Source organism: Acanthaster planci, linkage group LG11 (assembly GCF_054643075.1).
Source record: "Acanthaster planci isolate LZ-2023a linkage group LG11, COTS_SCS, whole genome shotgun sequence".
In the NCBI taxonomy this organism is placed as follows: domain Eukaryota; kingdom Metazoa; phylum Echinodermata; class Asteroidea; order Valvatida; family Acanthasteridae; genus Acanthaster; species Acanthaster planci.
The window spans coordinates 15,447,509-15,467,005 of NC_141787.1; the positions used below are offsets into that span (position 1 = coordinate 15,447,509).

At 41.4% G+C, this 19,497-nt stretch overlaps 2 protein-coding genes across 12 annotated transcripts in view; one reads left to right on the forward strand and one right to left on the reverse strand.

The window, feature by feature from the left end:
- LOC110976357 (uncharacterized) overlaps positions 1-19,497 on the reverse strand; it is a 159,621-nt gene that overhangs the window by 84,138 nt on the left and 55,986 nt on the right. For 5 of the 8 annotated variants that reach the window (XM_087143126.1, XM_087143123.1, XM_087143121.1 and 2 more), the window contains 2 exons: positions 8,205-8,312; positions 7,269-7,346 (listed from right to left, as the gene is read on the reverse strand). The gene's annotated coding sequence lies outside the window, so the exon portion shown is untranslated. The remainder of the gene's footprint in view (positions 1-7,268; positions 7,347-8,204; positions 8,313-19,497) is intronic. The other 3 variants (XM_087143130.1, XM_087143127.1, XM_087143125.1) reach the window with 1 other exon arrangement.
- The window catches only part of LOC110976301 (short transient receptor potential channel 4-like), a 106,543-nt gene that overhangs the window by 32,164 nt on the left and 54,882 nt on the right, over positions 1-19,497 (forward strand). Inside the window, exon 1 of one of the 4 annotated variants that reach the window (XM_022229448.2) lies at positions 1,536-1,658. The exons of the other annotated variants lie outside the window; for them this stretch is intronic. Coding sequence (XP_022085140.2) covers positions 1,560-1,658 — 99 coding nt within the window. The 5' untranslated portion in view covers positions 1,536-1,559. Of the gene's footprint in view, positions 1-1,535; positions 1,659-19,497 lie in introns of those variants that run through there. 4 annotated transcript variants of the gene reach the window in all.

Genomic DNA, 19,497 nt, shown 5'->3' on the forward strand with positions numbered 1-19,497 from the left:
ACAACTACAACGACAACTATAACCATAACTACAACTATAACTTACAACATCTATAATGCGCTTTCCACAATGTTTCAAAGCGCCAAACTGTTCCTAGTACATGTATAAAAATCAATTTACTGATCATGTCCCGAAATGTTGATATCAAATGGTTCGATTGCTTCTCCTGTGAGTCAAACAAAATCAGCAATAGATGGGTGTGCGTTACAAGTCCAACTGAAGGTGTGCTGATGTCGTTTATCACAATAATTAAGGTCAAGGATTTGTCTCAACTATCATTTGATATCCTCTGGCAGAGTATCTTTAAACCTCATAAATAGCCTACGTAAATGTTATGACAGGCACAAATGGAATAGTTTTTAACGTAACATATTAATGAAACAAAATGTCCAACAACATTTTTCAAAACATCTTTTCCGTGAAGCCGGTTTGTTCACATGAAGTGTACTTTCGACTGACACATATTTAATCAAGGCATGACGCGATGTACATCATAATTAGAATCCGGTCCAGTCGGCCCATCTGCTTGAAGAGAGACAGTCACTGCCCACGCAGGACGAAAGGAGCGCGAAACGTCTGTTGACGAATCACAGAAACTCTGGTCGCCAGGCTACCATGGTGATATTCCAAATTAAAAGTCCCCTTTGCGTTTCCGAGTGAATGTCTGTCCCTGGTATGGAAGTTTGTGCGTGACATGAAGAGAAAAAGGCCATAAGGGGTAGAAGTGCGTCTCCCCTTTGTGGAAACCCTCATGGTGAGGTAGATAGGTCTTCCAGAATGCTTATGCAGCCCGAGACATCTGAGCCAATAGTTTCCACTGAAGCATGAATAAACACTCAGCAGTTGGCGTGATAAAGCACTCAAGGTTCCTTTCTACCGACGATAACTGATGAACTAGGTTTGAAGTCCCAATCCGCAGGTGGTGCGCCGGCCGGGTGCACAGTCGCTTCGTTGCACCACTTTTCGTACGCCACACGGAGTACGACGCCGGTTGTGCATGCACACTGGTTATGATAACCCAGACTCGGCACGGTGAATGCTCATAGCCGACCGGGGTACGGCAGTGCGAAGCGGGCGGATCGGAAGAGACTTGAAAGTGGGAGTCACCGAACGGATCGATGGTTCCCATGCGGGGGACCCTGCCAGCTGTATCGGCACCGTCTAATGTCCTCACAAGACCTCATTGCGCTGCTTGCATAATCAACAGCCTCCCGGCTACTGTAGTTTAAGCCAATATCATTCTCTTTCTTTCTCTCTATTTTTCCTCTTCCTGTGTGCGCGCCCGGGCCACCCAGTTTCTAATATGGATCTCTTGTTCCAGGCACTTTAGTTTGGTCCTGTGATCCGACCCTGAGGCTCCGTTTACTCACACTCTCATAAATCTCAGACGATCATGGCTGCAGTTTGGTACATATTCCATCTCTGCTCATATCAAGCTTGGTGTGACCTCCGAGCGCGTTGACCAGGAATATTACAGGAGCGACTCGGGCCGACGCGACAAAACTGGTAGAGCTATCTTTGGGATCCTTTACGTTTTCGGTGGATCTCCACTGCAAAACATGCCCGAACGGAAAATTAAGTTCGTATTCGATGACGGCGGGGGCCATCAGCGGAAAATTAAGAGGAACAAGCCCCAGCGCCGACATGGAGGTGAACAGGTCAGTGGAATTTCAGTCAACATTACCCCTATTCCCAGTGGAATAACTGGTTTGACCATCATAGTTTTTCATCGTTTGTAAATTTCGAAAACGACGTCTGTTTTATGACTCATGCACCAAAAAATCAACTTTCAGAGAGACTAGTTGTTTGCGTGCTTGTTTTGCGTGAACTACATAAATTCGAGCGTCCAGTATACCGATTAGTTGCCCATGCGATATAAATAGGTAGATTTTCGTAATTTATAGGCAATATTTAACCGATACCAGATCCAGCTACCATCGGCAAACAGTATTCCTCAGTTTTCATTTCGGTACCAGGATTTTTCTTTTCGAAATGGATACACGCGCTTCGCCGAACCAGGCTGATATGAGGAGTTAAGGTGGATGCCAGCGAGCAATTTCACACTTTGCTCTGTAAATCTCACGAGGTGGTAAGAGGGATCTAGATTACATATCTTTTCCGACAGAGGGAGATGTGCAGAGGGAGATGTGATTTGAAGCGCGATGACTCTAGCATGGGTTGTAATTGTCACAGAAGTCTTTTGTTCGCGGTGTGTTATTGATCGAACTCAATTTTGTTTCGAGTGCGTGTTGCGCCTTAGAATTAATTAATAAATGAGAACCGCCGCACATATAACTCCTCGCAGCAGAAGCCCACGCTCCCTTACCGGCGCTGTGTATATTATCCAGTATATGATCTTTTTATTTACCAAGTAAAATCTGCCTCGAACTTGTCGATAGTGTTTCATATGCAAGTTATTTTCCTTGACTGGTTTTGGGGGAGGTATTATTAACTTGTAATACATATACGCCTAAAAGAAAAAGGTGATGAGAGAAAAAAATTGTTATGCTTCTTTTCGAGAACTGAGAATGAATAATTTAAAATGAAAAGAGGGCAGTAGTTGCCTTTGCCCGCCAATTGGGAATATCAACCTGCATTACTGATGATTTCTGCAGTAATGTTCTGCATTTTTGCTTTGCTGGAGGTTATCTTAGGTGCTTAGGTTTGTATTTACAATTTATATTACTTCTCAAAGGATTGTATTATTAAATTTTCACGTCTGCTTGTTGCCAGCTTTCCCTTTTTGCCCTCAACGCAGTGTCGCTTCTTGTTATTTAAACAGAAGCAGACTTTCTCTGTGTTGGTATCCATTTTTCTTTCCCTGTTGGAGCACAGCATTCTTTCCTTTGAATTTCGCCCGAAGAAAACTGCATATCATCAGGTCTAATCTCATTTGGGTCTTTATATGAGGTCACCTCCACTCCTTATTCCCCCTTCGCCTATCTTCCAAGCGGCAACTTGCCCAAATGATTCGATCAAAAAGGCGGGAAAATGAATACCATTGCCCTTGACTTGTCTGAAACGGTTCCGTGCGCAGTCTCGCAACAAAAAAAAATGTCTGTGATATAAATTGCGTAATTGAGTGAAGTAGAATGCTATCACGACTGTCCAGTCTGCGGAAGAAGGTAACACCAATAGGGCTGAGTGGTACAGCGCTGTGAATTAATTGAATTTGTGGCCGGTTTGGTGGCAGTTTGAAAACAAAATGATACCAGAATAGAACCACAGGGTTTCTTGATGAATGGAGAAATCGTGAGCGGAATGATTCTTTTTACTTCATAAATATTAGTGCTGCCAGACTAGAAGGCTGCTCTCAAAGCATGTGATTGATCTCACAAAATCTGTTCACATACAAATCAATGATGTAACTTGCTCGACACAATCCAGGCGATAGCGCTGGTTATGCATTATGCAAATTACTTGCGTGAAACGACTGCGTGATTGGGTTCCAGACACTTTTGTGCCTTACTTCCAGAATTCTCCAGGGCAATGTAGTGACGTGGTTTAACAAAAGAACAGGAGCTACAGTGCCTGGCGTCAGCTGATCTAGTTCAACATCTCAGTGACGCTGGATAGTGACCAATATTAAAGATTTGGTAATTTAGGCACGTCTTCAATTAAACACCAGAAATGACACTTGGGATTGAGCAATGGGAGGTTTTCAAAAATGCACTGAAACACAATTCGCATAATGGTTGGTGCACGCAAGAGACATTGACAGTCACTGTCCAAGTTTAGTGGCGATTAGGAAGCAACGTCACAAATCTCTTTCGTACTTGGCTGGGTCGCGGTGTGAGCCCGAGTCATCGATGGCAGGGCAATTAGAGGCCTGATCTTGGGACGTGCTCATGCACTAACCAGCCAACTAATTGAAGCTCCCTTAAGAGTGCTACCAACTTGCAATATCGGCTTCTGGTCGATCTTGTCCCTCTGCCTGGATATCAAGAGGATGCTGATCCTGGCGAAATGTGGTGTGTGCCGTTACACGAAGCCGTGGCATATGTGCAAACAGTGCCCGGAGAACAGAGAGGTAGATAAAGGCCCGTCACATTATAACCGTTTTTTTTTTCGACCGGTGAGTTGCTGTTTCTCGGAGAAAACGTGGCGACCGGGATGAAAAAAAGCTGTCCACGGCAGAACGGTGGAATCTGATACGATTAACTCTGTGTATGTGAGGTAACATACGACCGAAAAATAATTGCATTAGTTTGTAGGCTGAGCACAGACATGCTTTGCCCTTATTGAATTGAAGTATTGGCTATTTCTTTAACCGTATTTGACTGCCATATGTTCGACGATCATGGGAGTTTTCTGTGTTGTCGGGTTTATACTGAGCTGGCCACTTGCGAATTGTGGCGTTTTAAGTGACAGGAGCATTCAGTTATTCCATACACGCACACACCAGACATCACTGTAAGACTTTTATCCTGCATCAGCGACCAAATGCCGCATACGGATTCTTCGTGTGAAAGATTAATAGTGGACATTTCTTCAAAGTGAAGAGTTTCTTAGCCGGTGCTCAATATGATACCGCACACCATTCACTTAATGGTCACATTCAGGGGTTATTATTATTTATGGATGTGACCTGTGCTTCAGTCCCTCGTAGCTAGCATGACTTGTGTATCATACCTCCCTACCTTAAAGACCTCATCACTCCCAATATATAGCTACTAAACCTTAATTTTTGTCTACTTGACAGTCCAAAAGTAAACTGACCTCAGTTGTAATGTAAAGTTGTATGTAAAGTTGTATTTTAGTTTACTTTATCATACGCCCTCTGTTCTGCCACTCGGGCCCGCCTCTAATTGAGAGCCATAGTCATACACGTTGCTGATGCAATAAATCCCGATGGAACGATTACAATTATTTAACATATCAATGAGCCTGAACGGCATGATCGAGGTAACATTCACGGTCGCTGTACGTTGGCGATGGGTGTAATGCTCGACGGACAGCGTCAGTCAACGATGTGGCGATGCTCCCTGGAAAAGGATACCAAATAATCCAGTACCTTTGGTATTATCTGAAGTCTCGTCCCAGCACAGTGCTGGTACCTCATGTCCAATTAGCTTAAAGCGCCGACAACATTGAGAGAGGGCTTGCAGGGGACGGAAACAGCTATGACAGAGAACCTCACGCTTAGGGTGCTTCAACTAGGAATGAGGCCTAACGACCGTCGGTCCACGCTGGGTTGATGTTTATTATTCATTCCGCTGAATCCTTAGTGGTTTTTGGAAGACAAATATTGCTTGTAATGGTCCAACGACGGGGTGGAGAAGCTTGTAGCAGTTGACCCTATTTCAAAAAAGCCAGTCCCACGGGTGCTTGAGCTGTAAATATTCAGCTTGTTCTAGCGGTTCAATTTCGTCAACATTTATCTGTACACGGCGCCGCAAGGGAGAATTTCAAGCAATTACAATGACAAAGACTAAACTAAAGCAAAGATCATCTGTAAAAACGGTCATCACAAATCTTATTTTCCACTTTACACTTTTTGACTTTTTACGAGCTATAGGTCTCCAGGGTTATACCAAACACAACTGTATTATCCGGCTGCAGTTGTCACGGGATTTTTCTTTATATGGACGTCTTCATTGCCAATTCCACTGTTTGCTCGACCGCCCGCGATTTACCTCATCAATGACTGGTTTGCTGGGTCGTTTGTTCTGCTTTCGTTACTCAAGTCAGAGCCCTCAGTGTCATGTACTTTATTTCCTAGACCGTGTAGGTACAAGGTCGTTGTGCTCCATTTTGTTCCTTTTGCATGCTTTGGACTTCGGATTGCAGCCTGGTCATCTGCCCACGTCCCTTCACCCTAATCCAATCACGATTCCTCACGCTCTGATTACGCCCAAAACCGCTCAGCACAAGAACAACCTGTTAATGTACAGGTAACCAATAGGACGGGGGGAAAAACCACGAACGTGCGCACCGTGAATCACCTGATGACCCTGGCAACAATTGCTCTTCTTTTCCATTTCAGTAATCCCTACAAATCCGTGATTATTAAGTTTGTCCTCCGGCCATCACTACCCGCATATGAATCAAGGCGCATAGGAAAAGTTAAACCATCTCCATGTCGGCCGACTTCGTCTTAGAAAAATCGATCTATCGCATACTTATTAAATCAAGTTATTCGGAGAAATGATGCGTCTGAGTATATATTTCACCATGGCTGCGTGGCAAAATAATTGTCTCGCGGATCCCTATCTCTACCGATCTATCCGCTTATATACGAAGACTTGAACCGTTGTTTGCGATTCTTACGATCACTTGCGATGAAGTGATAAGAGCTGTTATTGACGAAATGTGTGACCACAGAAAAAAGAATTGCTGGCATTAGCGGCCAGCGTCTGATAAGAACAGCCGTAGTTGAGCGTTGTCACGAACCACGATGAGCGTGCAAACACCATTACGGTCATCACTGTTTTTTTTTCAAGTTACATTTTTATTGCTGAAATGAATCACACCGCAAGCTAGTCTGAGTTTTCCCTAGGAATTCAGAAAATCTCACTGGCTCTCTATAGCGAATCTCCGCCACTATTGAAATGTCTGTGTGGATTACGCCGGGCTATTTTGACAGGCCGCTCGTATGACTGTTTCATATCTCACTGCGTTACTGGTTTTCTTCTTGCGATCATGTTCCAACCAAAACGAACTGTATAAAAGACCAGCTTTCTGTCTTACAAAACACAATCAAATAAACAACGCTAGAAAAGGCGTAGCAAAACCCTGAACGTATTCTATCGGAAAAAAAATAATTGATTTAAAGACAAGACGTCTTTGATTTCGAGAAATACGGTCAGGTATTTGTTTTGTTTTTCTATTTTGTTGGTTTGATTTTTGAGGGAGAGGGTTTTATGCTTTCAGCAGGTGACAGGTGACAGAGTATGTTAAATTTGATAATTATTACAGAGCCTTGCGCGAAAGGCAGTTAGTTTCATGTTGGATTTTGGGGCAGTTACTGATGAAAGTATTTTGAAATCATGATGTCAGATAAAAATGATCGAGGAACAGTTAATTAATCAACTGTATGTAATATTAGTCTGCAGTCCAGTAATGAAGTAAGATTGATCGGTGCTAGAGATGTCTCTATCTTCATACAGGCGCCATTGTAAATAGCTTCATTTAATTATGAGACCCTCTCCGAACACAACGACCCTCGGAAAGCCTATTGGTTCATTACGGCACAGTAATTATACAACGACATCGGGACTGCCCGTTGGTTCCTTGAAAAATACACCGATGCATGTTGAGACGCTTACCATGTTAGAGTTGTCTTGAACTGCCATTTCGTTTTTCGAGAAGCTTGTTCAGCAGGAGAAGCTTGTCGTCATCGCTTTCTAGATAATGAGGGCCGAAGAACAGAAATAGGAACAGTTACTATACGGGCAATGCTGCCATAGCAAAACACATAGAATATTTACTGCATCTGCTACATTGTTGTTTGCTTATAACGTTGAGACTGAGATAGCATGAAGCTATTTTTCTTTATTTGCCTTTGACACAAGTGGGTTCCAGCCATCCATGAACTGACCAACCTATTTCAGCTCACCATGGCTTGTGGCTGACGAATTAAAAGACGTCAACATTCTGCCATGCTGTCTTATGTTTTCTGTGCTGCCCGCCCTGACTTCGACATTGTGACTAACATACATGGACATTACTGATAGACGGGACTGGATTTTGTCTTTGACACTTCCTACTTGATATTGGGGATTTGAACAAACATCTTTCGAAATCGTGACAAAATAGGCGTTACCAAAAAGAGAAAGTCAACTGCACACGATGACTTGAAACAGTGGGAGATGTCTGATAAAAAGGCCATAAAACTAATGCATCAGTTTTTATCTGTAAACTGGATTTTAAAAAGCAGCAAAAATTGATACTAAGATAAGCATAAGATTTCTCCTCTACAAGATGGAAATCGAAGCTTGGGAACAATATTTATGAACCTTTTGAAATGCTAACTCCCATAAACACATACAGTAAAAACATGCTATACAGTATGACTGCAGCACAAGTTGGCCACAGTTATTTCCCTAATGGTACAGTTGAGGCACTGGCAGAATGACTGGATTGACACCGAACATTATCTCAGTGGAATTGTAAATGTGTTTGTGGTGTATGGTTCTCCTTTTCCTGCGTATAGCACGACTGGCGTGCTAGCAGCTGGGAACCCGGGGAGGAGAGTGCAATACCTGATTTTATCTCCTTGTGGAGATCGCTCGCGGTGCACGGCGCTCTGCTGGGAAAATTTGATTTATATATATTTTCCCCGGCGAACAATGCCTCCAAGATCATCCAATCTGTGGAGAGATAGAGGGCAATGTAGCGTGAGATATTCTTAGGAATCAGAGGGAGCTAATGGCGTCGGGGTGAAGGAAGTCACGTGACCTTTGAGGCATGACAGACGGGGATTAATAACTCTCATGCAAGCCGGCTGAAGTAACTGTCACATATCTCACGACTGAAACGATGGGTACAATATTTCCCAAAACCAAGTCAGATTGAACAACGTAGCGCCTTGATTGGCCAAGCAGTGTTATAAGTACTTAGGTATTTCTGGTTGGTAGGTTACTAAATTTGTACTAAGCTTTTTGCAAGTTAAATTTGAATAAAATCTGTTGCATTGAATTGTTTAAATTCAAGTGAACATAATTTGTATTTTCCAAACTAAATACACTGTTAGTATACCACCTGATTCGGGGCAAGCTTTTCCTTGCATGAGAGACACCTTGACTTAATACACTGTTTTAAATGGATAAGAAGGGCACAAAAGAACCAGTCCCTTCAGGAGTTGGTGGTCGCTATGCAAAAGCTTGCCCCGAATCACAAGAGATAGCAACACTGTCTTAAGTCTGGGGAATTCAAACGGTTTATGTGCAATCAGATACCTCAGTGTATCAGATTTTTGTCCAAATTTAACTTGCAAAAGGCTTATTCACTTGTGCGTCTTTGACTAACATGAGTGCAATGTTGCTTGTTTCCCCGTGGGCAAGACACGTGACCACAGATTGCCCCTCTCCACCCTTGAGTATATAAATGATATACGACGGAGAGCAGAGCCCAGGAACTGAGCCGGGATATTTTTGAAATGCTTCACACATGTGTGTATATAAGCACTGTATTATTAGGCAAGACTGATAAGATCCTACTTGTTCCGTGTCATCGACTTTTGAATGGATCGATCGAATGTCCCGGTCGTCTGAATATAGGTATTCAAGTCAAATGTCAGAGCTAGATATGAAATGATTGTTTGCCAGCTAGTGTTCTGGCAGTGCTATGATTAAAATCATTCACCCGTGTGTGGACATCATAATAATGACACACTGTTCAGAAGTTGTTTCATCGCCGGTCTTCAGAAAACACCTGGCGTGTGCCGGACTAAAAGCCAATCGAGAAATTTCACACACTGGGTGAAGGGAAGCTACCCCGATGTCCCGATGCGGAGAGTGGGGAATGCTCGAGATACGAGCGTATTTTGGTTGCTGTACGTGATGTTGGGCCATAGTTCCAGTTAGTTTACGCATGTAATTATGACAGTTGTACCAGGATACCAGACCGACGACTTCAGTTGGGTTAGAATATTAACTGTTAAAGATCAGAATATTGTGTATTATAGTCTGGAACTTTTTTTTTACCAAAGATTAAAATCCCCTCAATAATCAGTTTCTTCACGCCAGAGATCCAAACCAATATGCGAGGAAAGACTATATGGTCATGATTGAAAGCCTCCATAAAACGCTCACGGTCTTGTATTATGTACAGGGTATAAGAACAGCCGTAGGATGTCACGATATTGATTATATGATGTGCAGTTTTTATTTTCCTATTACTAGTGGCGATTCTACATGGTCATGCAGAAACAGAGCTTATAATCTCCTTTGAAATCAAAGACACGACATGCATATTACTCAGTTTACGGGGCCAAAACACATATTCAACAACTTTGCTTCTTGCAAAAATTATAACAGGTAGCAAGTATTCTCTGGGTTTTTTTTCACTGTGAGTTGCCGAGCCTGATAATTGGCCACCATTCTAATTGTAGCTTACATGAGACACACAAATGTCGGATCAAATGAAAGGCCGCACAGATTTTGCCCAAATTAACCATTACCCTTTTCATCACGTGACCAAACAAGCTATGCCTCAGATCCAAGTCATAGTATACATCATACTAAAGCTGCAGTAGAATTGAATTGCAAGTTTATTTATAAGTTTTGTTTTAATATATGTGTGTAAGCGTAAACTAATGTTTTCGTGATTCTGTGCCTTTTAAATTTTAATGAATTTTTTTATATTACACGAGTTTACATTTCTGTTTGATTGGTTGTACAGCGCATTTGAATATTTCTTAATAGAGTTTGCGCTTAATAAATTCATTTTTTTATAATAAAAATATTCATAAGTTGAGCTGAGTTTAGAATTTTTCTTTTGCAGATGGCATTTTAAAGAATTGGACAGGGCAATTAGTGACCACTGTCATAGTTCCAATTAGATTCTCGCTGATTATCACCTTGCGTATGCTTCATCTGATATTCCTGTGCGTAAATGTCACATCTTCCCCTCTTTTTTGTTCGTTCTGGCGGGAACTCGCCAGCTAGCGGCATGACAAATCAACCTGAAATTTGACAGTCAAATGATCATTATGATTGAGCCCTCAAAGACTGGTATTTCAGACATGGAAAGGATTCCCTGAGGTCGCACTTAGCTGAAGATGAGAGAGGCGGAACGGACTGAAATTAAAACCGCACACGACCCTGCTATCGAGTATACGAATTATTAATCGGTGCAGTTTCTCGCCGTTACATGTATAGCAACTGTCTACTTGGTGTTAATGCCTGTGCACGCACTAAAGTATCTGCTGAATTGGAGTAACGTCATAGTCGTGTTTGTTTGGCCCAGTTTGGTCTTGTTGAAAAAAAAAGGATTCAGACAAACGGTGAAACAGAACAGCGTGGGTTTTTATTTATTCGCGTAGAAGTAACCGACTAACTAGCGATCATAGGTCGGAGAAGTTTCCATAATGCAGAAAACGTTTTCCCTATTCGCCCAATTAAAGGAACCAGACAGAACAGTCTCGTGCGCCAATCGCTTTGAGTATTAAATTTCCGCAAGGGACTTGTCTCGTGGAAATAACATCTGAGAATCAGTTCTGATTCAGTACTCAGAATATAAAGTTTTAAAATATCTACAACATAGTTATGGAAATTGATTCATAGTCCGAATGACATTGCGTGTTCATAAAGTTAACACATTTGGAGTCCTAAAATAGCATATACGCGTCCAATCGCATTTTGTTTGACTGAGCACATTGGCATTTCAGAAAGCAGGACACGGCCAAACAAGATGAAAATGTAAGAATGTTGTGCTTGCAGATTACCGGTAACTGGCTTACACGTTAACGAGGTTTGCCTTAGTGACGTGCTTTGAATTTGGGGTATAGAGTCGTCGATTCAATCTGTGGTGGATTTTGTGCCATCGTCTAACCCGCTCACTCTTCACCGGTATAGTTTGGGGATAGAAACAGTTTTGGAATTCAGAGATTCTTGCCTAGTATGCAAAAAACACAGACATAGCGCTTTTAGGCGTGTGCATTATATACAGTGCTGTCGCTTAATTTCAATCGCTCACGCAGTTCCAATAATGACAAAACTTCAAGATTAATTTACTTGCCTTTCCATTTTTCGTGGGATACTCCCGGAACAAAGATTTTACTAGTGAAGTTTGAACGCTGCTATGATGAAAACCAGAGGGAGCAACCGACTTATTTTGTTCACTGCAAACGTATTTCAACAGTTAATGATGTTCATCCATCCTTTTAGTGTTCCCCCCAAAAAGCATTGCTTGTACAGAGTAGAAAAGTAATTTTATGTAATTGTTTTTTCTTTTTTACGCGTCATTCCGAAGCAGCCCAAGTTTCAACTGCAAGCTTGATATCGTGTTGGCATCCGATCCGACCACCCACCACTACTTATAAGTAAGGCCTGTGCAGCAAAATAGCCATGCAATAACTGTGATGCTAATATATTACATGGTGCAATACAAACTTATAAGTGAGGCTTGTTCGAGCATGCAAACTTTCTTGACGCTGACTAGCCTCACTTATAAGTTTGCCTACTGTACTATCATACGATAATATATTAGCATCACTGTTATTGCATGGCTTTTTTGCTGCACGGGCCTCGCTTATAAGTAGCGGTGGGTAGTCGAATCGGGTGGTGTTGTGATGGTATCCCATTTGCAGATCTCCCCAGTTGTTAAATATGCGGCCCACTAGCCACTGTGTTATTGTAGGCCGGCAGAGCCAGACATTCAATCGATTTCCCGGCAAAACCAATAGGGACCCCGGAGATGTAGCTAGGGTTTGAGGAAAGCGCGGGAAGAAAATGGCCAGGCGGCTTGCCCGAAATAGGATACCTCCAGGCAGAGTTTGAACGTTTGGATCACTGGAGGAATTACTCTGCTTTCAACCAATCATCGACTTTTCTTTGGGGGACATGACATGTTCAACGATAAGATAAAAGCTTTTGAAAAGGAAGTGTTCTCTTACCTCGAAGTACGAAAACAAGAATTTCTTTTTCCATAAACAACAGTAGCAAATCTTGCGTAACTTATGCACTCTAAAAATGACCTGGAAGAGGGCCATTTTGATCTGAATAAGCGACAGTACCCACTACACGGGACCCTGATTCAGGGTCAATCTGACCCAGAAAGTTTTAGAGTGTAAGTAGACTGGTTAACTGGTTCTACGATAATGAGGCTGACAGTTTACTTGCTCCAGTTTCTGCTTGAGCTTTTCCCCTTTGAAGAAAGGTGACAACTTTTTGGTGAAAATGGAGCAAGGCTCCTGGTAGTCCAGTCGTGGTCAAACACAGGAACACTTCAGCCGAAGACATCCTTTACTTTCATGTTGTCTATTGATGAGAACTATCATTATGTCCAAAGCTGATACTTTAAATGGAATTTGAGTGGTCAACTATAATTGCACTAACTTAAAAATTACAAGTCACTCAACAAAGCAAATGGTATTCACCACTGTGATAATTGCCCCGTAGGGCTAATGGGTCTTTTATCTTAATTCAATTACAATGTCCTGGACGTGGGCATAAGAGCTCTTGGCTAGTCTCTGTCTATATACCATAAATAAACTAATGAGATTTGCTCAGGGGGAGACTATGGTCTTGTTTTTAATTTACTGACCGTTTTCTATAAGATAAATTGCTCTAAATAGGGATTTTTGTGAAAATTAGTGATACATTGTTAAATATTCGGCTTTTTTTACTGTATATTTGGTGTCATATATACTTATCAAATATTAACTCAAAGTTGCGTTTTCTACTGCATAAAGTTGTAAAACCAAGTTAAATCAGCCTTATGGCAATATCTGAGAAGAGTCTGGGATTACGTTGTCTGTTTCCCCAGCCAAAGGAGTTATGGATTATTAATACGCGTAGACTAACAAGAGGCTTCGTTCTCGCTTCTCACGAGCTCTTGTGCTTTGGCGTAGAGCATGGCGTACCTGACACTACATCCCTAAAGTGGGCCTGTTTCAAGTGCCTCATCACACCCCATTGCGCCTCACTGCACCTAACGCAAATACGACGATCCCGTTGGGTCCCAGGTCCTTCATAATTCACGGCTTGGCATACTTACAGAGTCGGTGCATCAGGCTGTGATTTTTTTCACTGACAAGAATTTATCATTTTGCGTGAGACAGTACTGTGGGCCTACCAATGATACCGTGTTTTTTCGTAGCCTTCGTAAACATGACGTCAGGGTTTTGTTTATAGCGAGTACTGCTAGGTATGCCATTTTGAATCATCCCTTTAACAAGAAAAGCTCTCAGTAAACGTTATACATGTACATGTATTATTTTCAAAACTTGAATCAAATACAGTTTATAGGTTACCCTTCTCAAAGGTCTGCAGATACTGGGAAGCCTATTTGTGATCTGTCTTCAATTTCGAGTTTTCTGTCTGAGCATCCCGTTCGAAAATAATGAGCCCTCCGTCAATTTCCTTAATCTCCATTTCTCATCTACGTTTATCTGCTTACCCCTGTTCCCCCCATTTGGACATGCGGGCACTCAGATCGAAATCTCATTTATTTTGTCGTGGCGACCGCCTTTGGTTTGTAACTAGCGACCGGGTTAAAAGAAAGGCAACATGATTCGAAGCTGAGCAGCTGCGTATCTGTTCTGCCGTCTGGGAAATCACACGCGCTGTGAAAACTGTGCCATTACGTGCTTTCCCGCCAAAATCTCTGTCAACGGTTTCCAACTTTCTGACGCGTGCGTTTGGGAATTCGTGGCTCTCTAACCTTTTTTTTTCAATTCAAGCAGGAGACGAATCTCTCTATTTTTCAGCGAGTCGCAACGCAATTACGGACTGAAATGAAATGACAGCAAGGAAAATTGCTTCTCGAGTTGTGCAGAGTTTTCTTTTGTTGACTTGAAATTTCATTTGCTCTATAACCTATGTGTTCCCGTCTATCTTCATAACTGGATGGTAAATTCATAACAGAGAGGCTCTCCAATACATAGGGACATTATGTATGACTCGCACGGGTATGCTCGACTCTCGTCAAATATTATATCGAGAGGAAGTAATTAATCATTGTGTGGTACAATTTTTGACAGCATCGCACGTTTGGTTTCACACCAACCATTAATTCTTGTGTCCCATTGTATCGAGTTGAATAATTGAGCCCCAAAAGGACTCCCCATAAATCACACCTTATTGGAGATTCAAAATATGTCAAGCACCACAGAATGAAAACGAAGTTTGTGTTCGTCTTCCATGAAACTCAACCATGGAAAACTCAGTTGAATAAGTTAGCATATCACCATTTTGGTTCGAATCGATAGCAAGGTGGCCCTTTCTTTTCTTTGACAGTAAGTTACTCTGCAGCATATCGTATCGTAGCTACAAAAGGGGTTAATATTTTTTGTAAAATCCAATTTGATGAAAACGAGACACGTGATGAACACATGCATTACGCATGTTCAAGTTTCAATCTGAAAAGAGTTTACTTATCACGCAAAGCGTGGGTGTAGCACTCGTCACTTTATTCTGTCCTTGCAGTTCCATTGAACCTTTGCGTCTGCAACGAGTCCTCGTTGCTCACTCAGCCCACGTACGTACCGTTAGGTTCAAGTTTCTCCCTGAGGACAAGCATCGTAAAGGATGAATGGAAGTCACCAGATATAAACAATCAAGTCGAAAAAAACAAATGGTCGAATCATTCGCAGTGAGCAACATGTGGGAGAATGGCTTATCATTGGCCGACTTATATTTCTTGGTTCCAAGATCTCTGTTTTTCCGGTCAAATTAAGGAATGATACCTCAAACATTCTGCGTCTTGTCTCTATGACTGTAACTCATCCCCTTGAGGTCATTATATTCCGTCTTTTCCGAGGACGGGAGTGTTTACGCGACATCGGATCTCTGTTATTCCGAAATCAGCTCGCCTCTCAACAAACGAAGCCAATATGGTATTACTATTATCTTCGTCTATCAAGTTTACGTATACAATTTACGTGCGGCAGATTCTACGTAATCTGTTTCTGTTGCCAAAGATCTTTGAATTAATGCAAAGAAAAAACACCCTGCAAATCGGTGTTTTTTATATCAAGACACTATATTTTCCTTGAATTCATCACAGTTCTGTTTCAAGTAATTTCTCTCGGTTAACAAGGATGACATATGGGCAATTCCATGAAGGAGTGGACATGACTCTAAAATTTAGATTTGCTTTTTGGCAGAAAAATTCGACTTTATATGATGGCCTATACATCAAAGTTTGTGAAAAAAGTATTTAGAACATTATGTATGCTCATTAAATGTACTAAATATGTATCTTTGTGCACTTAACTTTTTGTCAAGAAATAAAATGCAGAAATGTTCTTTTTTCCAAATGTCTCTCTTGAGGAACAAAATAGCCTGTAGTTGTTAACAAAATAGCATCAATAAACTGATTTAACATGCAAATCAACTTCAATTTCATGAAAAGTGTAGAACTAGATGCATTAAGACCTCAAAATTGGAATTTTCTGCTCTTTTGTAACCGGTGTAACGTAACTAACCAAAAAGTCAACAAAGTTTTTCTGAAAGAGAAACCTTATGAGTAGCAGCGTCATGTCTGAAATTTTCCTTCTCTTTACCATTATGAGCTAAAATAAGACCATAAACATCGGCAATATTTTTACACTTGAACTATCTATGCAGTCAAAACGTGTAACGTATTAACTAACCAAGCAGTAACGTAACTAACCAAGCAGTAACGTAACTAACCGAGGTAAATGTACATATATCATACATGTACATTTACACGTATGTTGCTATGCTTAACTCAAAGCAGATTCTGGTTGCAGGTTAATTTAAAACAATAAAGGGCAGTGTGCAATTTACATGTAGTTTACCCATAATGCCTCTGTAACCAAATGCTTTTCACATGTGTGGCAGGCATCTTTAATCAAATTTGCTCTTGTAACATTTTTACTACTGGTACCGTTGTTCGCCACAACTTTGCAGTCGTTGGAAATGAAAGGTAAGTACTCTTTCCTGATATTTGTAGCTGTATTCACAACATGAAAGCATACTTGTTGAAATAAGTATAGTTCAAATGTTAAAATATACAAAGTACATGTACACGTAGACCTACATGATGTACAGTATGCATGCATCAAGTGAAAGTTGAGATTTCCCAGATATTCAACTTTTGAAATGAGATTTCATTGAAATGCTCCTCACATTCAAAGGTTGGTGATGTACTGGTACATGTATATGTAAGAGGTCACATTACTTAAAAAGGTTAAATTCATGTCTGAATTGAAATGTTTCATTAGCAGATCTTTACATTGCATTAATTTCTTTCACTTTTGTACATGGTCGTGCAGTCATTCCAAACAACACATTCAATTTTTTTTACACGTGGCAATCCTTTTAATTCATGTATTCTTTGTCCACAGTATAAGAATGCCACTGACAAACAGAGAAAAGCAGAGGCACTTGGTGGAGAAGTTGAAGGCCTGTGGTCAGTTTGAGGAGTATGAAAAGAAAAAGGCTGCTGCTGTGAGAAAATATACCGAAAAAACATAAAACACCAAGAGAGGCTGCTGTCAAAGCATGCAAGAAATCAGCTTGACAAAGAAAAGAAAGAGGCCACTAGGAGACGGGTTGGTAGTCGAATACAAAGGCAACCGATTTCCAGGTGAAGTAGTTGCTGTAGGAAGTGGAGAGTACCAGGTTTCTGGGATGGAACGTGCTGGAAAATACTAGAAACGGATATCTCCCAAGGACTGTATCTTCTACATGAAGGACAAAATAGTTTCCAGGTTGGATGCACCATAGGTAGTAAATAATAAGGGACATTTCACCTTTTCAGTTGAAATTTAAGGAAAGTCATCTGTAAATGTGTGTGCCAGTATGGTCTGTTTAATATTATACATAACGTATGTATGTAACTCCACAGTATGCATGAGTGAGTTTTGAGCTGTTTCCTTTTGATTTATTTTAAAAAATGAAGAAGTTATTATTAGATTGTTAATTCATTGTTTGCAACGTAATACAACACGTCACCTGACGTCAAAGATGATCACACTTTAGTAACTGTTGTATAAATGCTGATCAATGAACATGTACTGCACATGTGTACTGTGCAGAGTATGTTCACTTAATGATGCACAGAAGGTTTCTTCTGGATGTACATGCCTGCCTTAATATCCCTTTGAGTAAAATGTGACATGGTGGCAATTAAGTGGGTGTAGACAAACTGTAACGTAACTAACCCTAACGTAACTAACCATGATTTTTTGGAAAAACTGGAAATTGGAAATGACAGTCTGCTGACAGTTTGCTTCAAAATAGTTACTATTTAGCAGGAAGTGACAGATAAAATAAATTTTGGTTTAGCTGCTTTTCCAACTAAGCAAACGTTTGATAAGCAGATGTGCATTTTTTTTGTCATGTCTATTTTTTTGTAACGTAACTAAACGAAAATAAAACTCTTGCCACATCTTACATAAAAGGTCTATTTTGTTTTCCTATTGAGGTGTTGCAGGTCTGGGTACCATGCATCTGTGGTACCTTTTTCAGAATTATTAGGCAAGCTATATGGTAATAGAGCAGCTCCCAACATGCTGAGGAGCTGAAAAATGTAACGAAACTAACCGTGGAATTGCCCACATACTGGATGTAACGCAGGATCAGAATGTGACCTGGCCCACATCCTGACACTTCGTGGTCCAATTACACTAAAATGTGGAGACTTTTTACGGGGTCATGCAGATAGAAGCCTCGTTTGAGTTTGGTTGCTCCCTTATGACCGATACATTCAATCGTGTTAAGTCTAACCTGCTTGGATCGTTGCTTCCAACCGCCACATCGACTGTCCCCGTGGATGTAAAGAGACAATATGGGATCGTTTCAATATGTTTGCAGTGACCCTATTGCCAAGCAGATGGGAGAGCACAAGTCTTGCCCAAATGAAGTACGCGGTCATTAATTTGGCAGGGGGGGGGGTGAAAGCAACACGGATGTTAGACCGAAAGAAAAGCTGGACAGTCGTCGTTTATAGTCGGGAAGGTCTCTTGAAATCAATAACCATCCTCGTGAGTCCTCTAGGGCAATATCCATCGAATGAATTCGGAGAAAAAAAATGGTGACGCGATCCGGCCCCTGTCTTTTTTGTTTTACATTCAGTGTAGAAGCTTTTGGGCATGTGGTTAAGTAGAATTAACACATGCAATTCAGAAAGTTCCTTCAGTTTGAAGAAAAAACCCAACTCTTGGTAAGAGTATTCTCACAGAGACAGTTTTGTTCGAGTTGGTATTTTAACAAATCATCCAAACCGAACTTTTTGGTTGACCGTAAGCTGCCGTTGCATTGCCGTAAGTTGCATGCACAGACTCGATTAGCGAAGCCGGAAGCCGGTTACCAAGTAAGTGGGGAATTCGTCCGCACGAGTCTAAGGAAATGGCCGCAGCCAGATCCCACAGGGTTGTGTAATTTTAACCCGCAATCAAGAGATTTTGGACGCTGCCTTCCAATATAGCGCCCCCAAAGTATTCGTACAGGTTAACTTTTTTTATGACGTGAGGAGTGTGTGTCTAAAAATTAACCCATGAATTCAAGGAAAACTCTCACATTCAATCCCCAAGATGAAAGATTTTCTCTGGATGCGACGCGCCTTACTCCATCACCCAGTGTCCCTCGAGTTGTTTGTATTGTCTGGGTTAAATGTCTTGCATTCGTTAAGTTCCTTTTTTACGAGAACGACGGTCCCTTAATATGAAAGCGTCGCCGCTAGGGACGGCTTCCCAGGAAGATAAGTGGCCAGTGGGCGACGGTCAGACTCTTTCAGTGCCAGTCCCCGACCTTCAAGGGCCGGGAAACTCTGTTTTGACAGGCCCCGGTCATTCAGGCAATCCGGCTTTCGTTACATTTTAATATCTCGATTCTGTGAGGTTAGGGTCGGGGCCAATTGAGG